This window comes from Eutrigla gurnardus, assembly GCF_963514095.1.
Source record: "Eutrigla gurnardus genome assembly, chromosome: 9".
In the NCBI taxonomy this organism is placed as follows: domain Eukaryota; kingdom Metazoa; phylum Chordata; class Actinopteri; order Perciformes; family Triglidae; genus Eutrigla; species Eutrigla gurnardus.
In genome coordinates, this window is record NC_139923.1 from 23,372,117 (window position 1) to 23,383,323 (window position 11,207).

General features: G+C 47.9%; 2 protein-coding genes across 4 annotated transcripts in view; both read left to right on the forward strand.

Moving 5' to 3' along the window:
* Window positions 1–10,654, forward strand: part of LOC311018172 (serine/threonine-protein kinase BRSK2) — a 145,277-nt gene extending 134,623 nt beyond the window's left edge. The window contains exons 14-20 of one of the 3 annotated variants that reach the window (XM_084016993.1): window positions 839–899; window positions 2,605–2,812; window positions 2,929–2,977; window positions 4,052–4,175; window positions 5,291–5,471; window positions 6,424–6,513; window positions 9,807–10,194. In XM_084016993.1, coding sequence (XP_083873119.1) covers window positions 839–899; window positions 2,605–2,812; window positions 2,929–2,977; window positions 4,052–4,175; window positions 5,291–5,471; window positions 6,424–6,513; window positions 9,807–9,976 — 883 coding nt within the window. In that variant the 3' untranslated portion in view covers window positions 9,977–10,194. Of the gene's footprint in view, window positions 1–838; window positions 900–2,604; window positions 2,813–2,928; window positions 2,978–4,051; window positions 4,176–5,290; window positions 5,472–6,423; window positions 6,514–9,806; window positions 10,195–10,306 lie in introns of those variants that run through there. The other 2 variants (XM_084016995.1, XM_084016994.1) reach the window with 2 other exon arrangements.
* On the forward strand, window positions 1,664–2,598 carry LOC311018802 (uncharacterized protein; the record flags this gene model as incomplete). Its single annotated transcript, XM_084017875.1, has 2 exons — window positions 1,664–1,717; window positions 2,044–2,598. Coding segments are annotated over 2 exons (609 nt in total), but the record flags the coding sequence as incomplete, so codon positions are not given.
* Window positions 10,655–11,207: the final 553 nt, after the last annotated feature.

Genomic DNA, 11,207 nt, shown 5'->3' on the forward strand with positions numbered 1-11,207 from the left:
AATTACCTGCTATTTACTAAGAAACTAGATGGTAACAAAACATAGTTACCTAGTACTTACTTTCCTTTACTATGGTACTTTCTTAATATGTACTTTACTTCTGGTACTTTGTTAATACATATACTGTAATACAATCTATTTTTCTAGTATGTTTCCATACTTGCTAGGTTTTAACTTAGTTCTTACTATCCTTTACTTTGGTACTTTCTTAATATGTATATTATATTGCTATTTAATTTCCTAGCATGTTTCTATTTACTTTTACTTCTGGAACATTAATACATATACTGTAATACCATCTATTTTTCTAGTATGTTCTCATACTTGCTAGGTTATAACTTAGTACTTACATATGTTCCGTATGAGTACTTTCTCAGTACGTAGATTGTATTTCCAGCTAGTTTCCTAGTATGTTTCCATGTACTTACTAGGTAATAACTAAGTAATAACTATAAAGTTATTTAGGAACTTTCCTTGTAACTTTATTGTGTTACCATCTAGTTTCTTAGTAAATACCAGGTAATAAGCAGACTGTTATCAAATCAGTATACTTGAAGTTTTATCTTAATTGGCTCTAGACTAATTGCTGCTAATGAATGTCGTTAAGTCGGTGCTGTCACTGTCTGCTTTCACCCTCGTCTTGTGAGTAGGTGTTGTGTTCGTAAAGGGCTCCATAGCAACGGCTGGTGCTTTCTAACTGTGTGCAACATGTAATCTGGGAGCTCTCTCACCTCCACCTGTGTTCACTGAAACATGTAACATGTCGACCCCCACAAATTAACTCTGCCCCCCCTGTGTGTGTGTGTGTGTGTGTGTTCTTGCGTGTTTGGTGCCACAGGTCGCGGTCTATTAGTGGAGCCTCCTCCGGCCTCTCCACCAGCCCCCTCAGCAGCCCACGGGTAAGTCATGACCCTCTGTGCACTCACACATGTAACACACACCTGTTGACCCAGTTCTCAGGTAAAGTTGTTCATCCTCAGGGATAACTGCCATCCAACTACTGATGATCCCACTTTATTGCTGTTTATGTCCGCTAGATGAAAATACAGCTACATCACCGGGGTTCGACCGGGTCTGACCTTTAATAACACACAGTACACTCACTATAAAAGCATATTCCTGCACCTGCATTATCGTTTTAATAAGCTCTCATACCGTTCATCCAGATATGCGTAGTTGGATGTTTCTGTTAATTCGAAGTAAAATACACTGATGTATGTGAAAACACACACACACACGAACACACACAAAGCTTCTTCTTTCTCAATCCTTTCTGCGTATTATCCCACTCCCCGTGTCCTGAGCTCTGTGGAAATCCAGCTCCAGGAATGCTTCAGAAAATCCAACTTTTCTCTCTCAGAGCCGGGGGGGAGCTTGTGGTAAACTTTTCCAGCTGACTAACCTGAGACGGCTCAAGATTAGCCAGCATCCAAAAGACAAGCTCCTTGTGCCACACAGGTTCTGTGCGGATGATCTGAAAGGGAAATTGATTGCTCAGACCTACCCAAAGCCTGGATTGTGCTCCGTGTGGGGTTATTAAAAAAAAAAAAAAGGGGGTGGGTGAGGGGGCATTGAAGGGAAACGGTTCACCACTGTGGCTGCGATTTCACCGTTATAAATAAAACAGATCAATAAACCTGGGAATGTTACAGAAGGAGATACCATGATGGCCTTCCGTCTCTCACACACCTCTGTGTCTGCTTGCTTTTCTTCACCAGTATGTTTTATTCAAGTCAAGTCCATCCTCTCTTGTTTGTTTGTTTGATTAAATTGTATGCATTGCTTGCTGTTTTTCATTGCTCCCGTTTCATATTTGTTTACTTTTGACATGGTTTAACCGCATGTTTCTTTTCTGTCCTTTTTTTTCTTCATTTCTCCTGTGTATTCACACACCTCACCTGCCCTTTATGTTATTTCCTCTTCTCCTGGTTGTTGTTTGGTTTGCTACACTTTCCTTTCTTGCTTTATCAATGTGCCTGTGTGTTTGTTCCGCTTCGCTTTCTTCTCTCCGTATCGTCCTCACGCTGTGTCCGCTAACTCCAGCCTGTCAGAAAGTTCTGCGTCCCGCCTCAGTCCCCAGACTTGTCGCAGTCCCCCAACGCGAGCCCCTGCCCGTCCCCCGAGCCCGCCCCCATTCGCACAGAGCCTCGCATCTCCACCCCCAACTCGCTGGCGCCGAACAGCGAGCCCCTGTCGGCGGCGCTCAACAAGACGCAGACGCTCCCGGCCAAGCCCAGAGTCGTCCCCAAGCCCCTCCAAGCCACGCGGTCCAACCCGCTGCCCGAAACCTCAGAAGCAGCATCCGCGGCCAAATCGGAGCCGTCCAGTCCCTGCCAGCTTCCACCGCAGCCCCCCTCCGCCAGCGTGCCCCCCACCCCCACATCTCCATCCTCCCCCTTTTTTACCCCATCCTCCATCTCCAGTGCTCCCATCCAAAACAGCCCCCAGGTGCGGCGCTCCCATTTCGCCGCCAACCCCCAGCTCTCTGTGCCCTTCAAGCCGGTGGTGCCGCTGTCGCCCATCCGGCTGCACCACTTTCACCCCGTGGCTCCGCTGCCTTCTTCCTTCACTGACCACCCGCCCAAATCTATCCCCCTAATACAGGTTACCCCTCACCCCTCCCCTCGAGGTAGCCCCCTCCCTACCCCAAAGGGCACTCCGGTCCACACTCCCAAGGACAGCCCGGCTGGGACCCCCACCCCGACGCCGCCCCCCAGCCCGTCCATCGGTGGCATGCCGTGGAGGACGCGCCTCAACTCCATCAAAAACAGCTTCCTGGGCTCGCCACGCTTCCACCGCAGGAAACTCCAAGGTATTGACACTAACAACAGATTTTTATTAGATATGATCTTGAGTTTAATTTAACCTTTCTAAAAGCAATCTCAAACCCTTCCACCTTTCTCTGACCTTTGACCTTTGCCTCCACAGTTCCCACACAAGAGGAGATGTCCAGCCTCACACCCGAGTCTTCCCCAGAGTGAGTAGACGCCGCTATCATAACTATGCATAACCTGTCAGCCCCTCAGTTATTGGCTCAAACAGGCGGCGCTCTTGATAGCGTGATGTTTTGGAAAAGTGTTAACACCCGTGAATGTTTGATTTGTGCCTGCCGAGTTCCCTGTAATGACCTCGGGTCTGGTCTGGGCCGGGGAAGCGGCACCGTAACAGGAGGCATTGGGCTGGTTATGAGGGAGGGAAGGCAGCCTGTGTGATGTTGCTGAGCTCCCAGGGGCCTGATAACTCAAGGTTTGGCCCAGATATGCCTGTTTGGTTCGCTGGCTCTCTGTCTTGGCCATTTCCACCTGGCTGGGAAGAACATCCTGGCTGGAAGGAGTCGGAGAGTTGGCTGGGAAAGACCTTCTCTTACCTGCTGTAGCCTCGATCACACACACACACACACACACACACACACACACACACACACACTGTAACCAGCTTGCTGCAGGACAATGTGCCCCTTAACGTCGCTATATTACATAACATTATGGTATTTATTTATTTATTTATTGGGGTAATGTTTCTCTTTTGAGTTTTGCAAATCCATCAGCATTTTCAAGAATCTCATGAAATATTAATTGGCCACAAATAACAGGAGTCCATATGGCTTATTAGTGGGTGCAGGCAGGTCCACCTGGGCCAGCGGGGAATCCATCTACCTCGATCCCTTCTGGACCTACGGTTCTGTTCACAGGCTCGGTTATCTATTTCTCACACACACACATTACATGAGTATACACACACACATTACATGAGTATACACACACACACACAGGAGGTGAAGTGTCGGAAAAACTTTTCCTCCCATGCATAGTTTTAGCTTGTTTCCCTCAGGGTATCCTCCGTTTGCTCCTTTCCATTTCCCCAGAGCTGCAGAGAGAGGGAGGGAGGGTTCTTCACCAGCTCTCTCTCTTTCATTTTATTTAATGGATCGATGGTTAGAAGGATGGATGGATGGATTTTGACAAGGAAGCGAAAAAAGGGTGGAAGGAAGACAACAAACGCTTGGAATTTACAGCAGTTAACTTTTTCTTTTTTTTTCTTTCCTCCACAGACTTGCCAAAAAATCCTGGTTTGGTAACTTCATCAACCTCGAAAAAGAGGAGCAGATCTTCATCGTCATCAGAGACAAGCCTCTCAGCTCCATCAAGGCAGACATCGTTCAAGCCTTCCTCTCGGTACAAACACACTTCCTCGCACTCTATCCTCGCCTCCGCTCCCGTCTGATCCCTGCGTCCCGACTTTCCCCCGTTAATCTGAATATTCCAGCAGCAGCGGTGGTTATGTACGCTGGGAGCTGGGGTCTTTCTGACTGCTTGCTAACATGCCCCTGATTTATGTAGCAATTCCGTAAACTGCTTGTGTTCAGTGCTTCTATTTTCTCTCCGACTGCCGACTCACTTGAGGTCAATAGAAAATCAACAGAGAGCATTGATCATTAGCATATAGATGCTTTGCCCTCGATACCGTTTATTGAGCACGCCCGTGTGTTTGTGTGTATATTTAGATGCGTAGTGGGAGAAATCCTACGCCCACATTAGAATGCACCCCCCTCCGATGCTGAGATACAATCTGCACTATTTCTCAAATAACGTGTAGGAACGCAGGTAACATCAGGGTTTCCCAGGGAGCCCGGCGGAGTCCGTATCATCAAACGCTCAGCGGTGGTAGTTGATATTCAGTCAACATAATTGAACAAAACCTATCCTCGCCCCAGGTACATTTAACAAAGTCTAAGTAAATGCAAACTCTGCCGGCACGGGTCAATGTCAAATCTGTTTCCACATCCCTGGAGGTAGCTACCCCCCCCCCCCCCCCTCTCTGGGTTACACTAGCTGGTATTCCAGACAGGAGATTGGCACCTGAATCAGTGGAATTATACCTCTCAGCACACTCACATTAATGGAATGTCAAACCCTCTCCAGCACTATGGCGAAACGTTACTATTTCCGAGTTCACCTGTTCATTGGGCATACAAATTCATTTTGGGTGGGAGACTGCAATGTTGTTGGATGACTCAAGATTACATTAGCTTAAGTCTCCCCCGGCATGCATGGCTACTCCCCGAGGCATTAATCTCCTTAGAGTTTCAACTGTGACTGCGGAGGGTATTTTAATGAGGGTTTATTCACCTTGTCATTTGCAGGGTGTGGGAGAAAAATTAAACATCAATGCTCCCTATGTATAATCCCATTACTTGCCTGCTTTTATCATCTTTTTTTTATGCATATCTCTGGCTCTACGTCCATTTTGCTCACTCCTCCTCCTCCCTTCTTTTTTTTCCTCCTCCCAGATCCCCAGCCTGAGCCACAGTGTGATCTCCCAGACCAGTTTCCGAGCAGAGTACAAGTCCACAGCCGGCCCGACAGTCTTCCAGAAGCCGGTGAAATTCCAGGTGGATATCACCTACACGGAGAGCACAGCTGCCACTAAGGAGAACGGCATCTACTCTGTCACCTTCACCTTGCTCTCAGGTCAGGACGCGCCGAGTTTCACCCTCATTTTCTCTCCCCTGATTCTCCGGCACGCATCGGGCACAAAGCAGAGTTCGCACCGAACAGGTCACCGGTCACAAAGCGGTCCAGCTGCAGACCTCAGGTGTCCTCGCTCGGAACGAGAATGTATCTTTTGTGGAAATAAAATTCAAGGTGCACAGCTTTTTTTTTTTTTTTGTACTTCAATAAAGCAAAGTGTCTTGAATTTAGGGGGGAATTGATTCCTTCCAGGACCTTTCTGTTGTGAGATCACAGACATAGAATGAATAACCAGTCTTCCATCTCACCAGGCTGGAAAGGCATCGCTTACACGTCAAGTGGGATCTGGTCACACTCCAAACTACTAAAATCTAATCAGCCAACAAATAAGTTTTGCTTCCAGATGTGGGTGTATTCAAACTCACTGGTTAAAAAAAGAAAAAAGATTTTCAAAGTTCTTGCAATCCTGGATGCTTGATAAGATTTCCCCCCAAAAAACTCCCTGAGCGTAACCAAATGAGGCCTGGCTATGCGAGATTGCATGCTATGCGATCATGTGTGCACGCTCAGTCTCGCAGAAACACATGCATGCATTCTTTGCCTCTCTTTCTGCTCTCTCTCTCTCTCTCTCTCTCTCTTTCTCTATGTCTCTCTCTCTCTGGTAGGGGGCACCTTTGAGCTGAATGGGGTGTAATGGTAGCACTTTGGAGCCTGCTAGTTTTTCTATGTCACACACTGTACACAGCAGGTATAAAGCAGGAGTTTACAGTAACACTCCTCGCTCGCCTCCTTTATCATCTCAGGCTCTCTGCTGCTTCAACCAGCTCACATTCCTCACACCCCGACTTCTCCCTTCCTCCTCTCTTAACCAACCCATCTACATATTTTCTGTGCTGCTACCCCGAGATCAACGACGCAACCAATACTCCCTGTTTGTTGTGCCCGTGTTTAGGACCCAGTCGGCGCTTTAAGCGAGTAGTGGAGACGATTCAGAGCCAGTTGTTAAGCACACATGACCAGCCAGGGGTCCAACAGCTGTCTGGTGAGTAGGAAACTCCTCTTTTTAAAAGGAAAATATCTCAAATATCTTATCCAAAACCTCTCCACCCTTACTCCCACCGCCTCATCCGCCCATCCCACCACCACCAGCACCACACGAACCACTCCCACCGCTGACACTGAGCTAATCCTCCACCCCCCCACCATGCTTGATCTCCCCGAGCGGCTCTCCAGTTCTCCAAACCGCTTCCTCTGCATGCCCGTTCCCTCGCCGCCATGAAAGGGTGGGAGTTGCTCTGAAAGCGGGTCAAATGTTGTTTGGTTGCCCCGGCGGTGAAGATTAGAGCAGAGGTAGGGTGAGCTGATTTGCATTCTGTTACTCCTACTTCCAAGACTGATCGTCGGGAGCTCGTCACCATGGCAACACCGCTGCACCTCAACGCACTCCCACAATGCATCGCACCGCATAGTGACACCACACCTGACAAGCACTCTGTTTCCTTCTCTCTCTCCGTCTGGATGCTTGTACTATAGGACCCCCCTCCCCCCGGTTTTACCCCCCCGTCCACCAGCCGCTTCTTGCGGCGAGGAGATCAAAACACCACAATCACCTCCGAGCCGTTCAGCTGTGAACTTCGTGGCGTTATTAAAGTCTTCTTCTGTCTTCTCATTAGTCGTAGGCACCGGACGAACATAAGCACGTTCTTATCCTCCATCCTGTTTGCTCAACGCACATTTATCTGGATGACAAAAAGGACAAGAAGAAAGAAACAGTGGCTCTACTCCTCCCCATCTGTTCTCAGCATGTCCTTCCTTGTGAATCACTGCTCTGTTTGTGTGCCTCTCCGTCGCCATCATCTTGACAACACCCCCATCTGCTGGTCACGTAGGGGAACAACACCAGCCTGTAATCGCCTGGATGTCTCATCTCGTGTATGTTTGTGTCGTTATCCTTTGAAACCCGATGATGTCTGTCGATAGCCAACATACAGCATGTATGCTACGTTGTTACACCAGAAGTGTGGGCTGTTTCTCTGCTCTGTGGCTTTTAAATGAATAGCAGTCATCACATTGTGATTATCTTACCTCAGTAAGTTTCTAAGTTATTTCTGACCTTTCATATTACGGAGCAAATTAACAGACTGGGGCGTGGGAAGGTTATTATTACTCTAAATTATATTATATTAGGTTTAAACGACCGCTGTCTGCAAAGATGTACTAAGTGTAATTTATATATATATATGATTTGGGAGCCATTTATCAATAGAGGATACTGAGGTTATGATACGCTTTCTGAGCTCATACTTTTAGTTTGAAAAGTAATTTCTTTTTGACCAAGGTCAGTCTAAATTAATTTCATGTCTTCACACTCGTAGAGTATCTCACACCTGAATGTGAATCTTAAAACAGGTCACCAGTAATTGAAAGCAACGTTCAACTGGATGCCCTCCACCTCCCTCACATCCGTCTGACCTCCTGACACACTTTTGGTGCTCCCTGACCGCAGGGCATTTAAAAAAAAAAAACCCACTGGCTGTAATTAAGAATAAAAATGGCTTTGCATACCAATGTGTGTCAAACAAAAGGCTCCATCTAATCTTGGTCGTTACCTCCCCCCCCCCCAATCATCGTTAACAGAAGCATACCTGGGAGCCCAGTTTAGGAAGACAATAGGAGGGCGTGGAACCGTAAAAAAGTGGAGGCGAACGTCGGGGAGCCGTTCGTTTAGAGGAGTGCTGTCTGTTTCAGAGAGCAGCCGGCATCATTAAGATTCATGAGTTTCCTGCCATTTTGGGGGGAAAACGTGGAGATTTGGGTGGAGTGAAGGGACTAAATGTGGAAAGTGTTCACGCATGAGAAAAGGGAAGGGGAACATTAGGGAGAAGTTGGCTGCAGCCGTTCTCCAGCAGGATAATGGAGCCGGCGAAGCCAACTGTGGCGCACGCACACACACACACACACACACACACACACACACACACACACACACACACACACACACACACACACACACAGCGTAGACAAGTACGACAACAAAAAGACATTCACTCATTCGTGATTAGAGGAAGTTTGCTGACTCGCCACTCCCAGTCTTCACTCTGGCAGCGTGTGCATGTTGTCAGGCTGAGAAATTCCACTTTCCAGCAGCCTTTTATTATGAAGTGCTGATACACAGACGCTCTCCGGTGCAGCCGCTGCCTGTTTCACACTGACGCTGTCACCGTTCATTTGTCGGCCCGCAAGACTATTGTGCAAATGGATGTACCGCCAACCTTTCAGAATGAGTCCCGTTTTGCGACTGATGGTTCCCAGAGTTTTTCGCCATTAAGAAAAAAAAAGAAGATTGACTCTTTTATCTGCTCCATTTCACATGTTCGGTGTCCTTGCTGCTCCACCTACCTGCAGTGGGACCCTTGAGGCCCTGCAGGAAGAGCGAGCCTGTTTAGCTGAAGATCATTTGCATGCATACTATCAAACACACACACACTATCTTTCCCTGCGAGTGTGCGCGCAGCAGTTAGAAAGTTCCCGAACTTGTGTTATTTAGCATATTCACCCATTTTATTCAGCACACAGCAGGAGTCAGACGTTTTCTTTACTTCAAAGAGTTGGCACAATGATAACGCAGCCGCAGCCACCCGGCCTGTTTGATGTCTTTGGCCAGGTTTTTTTTTATTATCATTAATACGCTGCAGTGAGGAAAACTCCGAACTCAAGTTTAGAACCGTGTTGATCAAAGGTTGTCTCTTTTTCCTTCAGGCAGACTTAAGCCCCAAACATTACTGCGTTAGATGCGCCTCGCTTGGTCACAGTAGCATCGGGACGGATGGCCGTCCGAATAACGGACGTCTGCACAAACCCCACGCTAGGTCTGGGGGAAAAAAGCAGAGGAGACGCTGATCCTTCGTCGTCAAGGGCGATGTCGTCCTGTGAGTGTTGTTCTTGTCCTCCTTTCATAATCTCGGGCAGAGGATGAAAGGAGGACAAGAACAGCCGGATCTTCTTGGGCACAGCCTCACACACACCACCTTCCTCTTCCTGCATCTCACAGTTTAAAGAAGCTTACTCACGTATCAGCTTTAATTTCTAGTTTTAGATTGATGTGTATGTTTATGCATGGTTTATGGCTGCTCCAGCAGTTGTCATCTCCGCTGTGTCCGTCAGTCCTCGCCTGTGCTTGCTCTGTCTTACGTCCTGTAGACCCCATTGTTCATTCGTTTGTTTGTTTCTCTTTCTTCTCTCTTTTTGTCCCTTTTCCCCCCCCTTCCCTCCCGTCTGTGTACCTAGGCAGCCCATTGAGTAACTTCTTTGACGTAATAAAACAACTTTTTTCAGACGAGAAGAACGGACAGGTGCCCTACCCGTCCGGCACGCCCACCAAGCACTGCCCCGCGCACGTCCGGAGACACGAGCCTGAACACAATGACACCAAATGCCCCGCGGCGGGCCGAGACCGAGCCCGCTTGTCGCCCGTGGCGTCTTTGGGGATGCAGGAGGAGTCTTAAACCGAGACGCCGTGTAGTCGGGCCCATCACTGTAAGCCAGTGGGCACGGAGAGAGAATATATGTGTACATAGCTAGGTGTACATAATCATTTATGGACATTCTTTTTGTATAAAAAGACTTTATATAGATAGAAATATATTAAGAGAATCAGAATGATATTTTACAATCAGCATACTGCACCTACAACACACACACTCACTGTCATTCCCCCTCAGCATCCACCCCATCATCACCCCCCCAGTACCCCAGCCATCTAAATGCCAGTAGCTCTGTTTTCTCGCTCCCTTGCTGATAACCTGTGTGATGACCTGACTTGTTTCTGATACTAGGAATTATCCAGAAAACCTATTAAGCCCCTTCTCCATCTCCCTGCTCCGCCCGCCTTCCCTCGACCACCCTACACCCCCCCCCCGCGAGCGTGCCGAGTGAGACGGACATTTGTGACGGAGGACTGTTTTTTAGAGGTGCGCTGAAAGGGGGGTGGGGGGGGGGTTACCATGGAAACAGACCCCTTCTTGCAGACTTCTACCTTCATCTCCCTCTGCGCCCCTTCTCCACCTCTGACAGCCATCAGTAGAAGTAGGTGAAAATACCTTTTTGTGTGCCCCTCCTTCCCCACCCCCCTAACAAACACACACATGCACAACTAATCCACACACTGAAACAAGAACGCACACTCCCCCCACCCCCACCACCACCACCACCCCGGACCCCCCCTTCCCTTCCCTTTCAAGGAGCATTCATCATCCAGAAACGAGCATTTTACAACAAAGAAAGACACGACACACACAAAACATGTACATGCATACGTGCACAGGTCCAGTATGCACGAAATACTCTGGGATGTATTAACAACGACAAAAAGAAGACACGCAGGAAGTGACTGATTCCGAGGAGGAGAGAAGGGGGAGGAGGTTTTTTGTGGAACGCCCAAAACAGCCGACGCGGACGCTTGCCGGATTGTATTTGTTTGCTTTTTAATGTACTTTCTTTGTGAAGAACTGGGTTTAAAAATACTTACTGACTTTATTAGACTTAATACTATTGCTGCAAATGGACTGGAATTGTGATTTCAGAGAGGAGCCGGGTGTGAGCAGAACAGGGCAGAGGGGGAGATGATATGATAGTTATAGGGTCGGGGGGCGGGACGTGGGTGGGTATTTGGGGGATTTAAAATGAATGATCTATTCTGTTGTACAGACTGATATCATTTCTTATGTATAAAAAAAA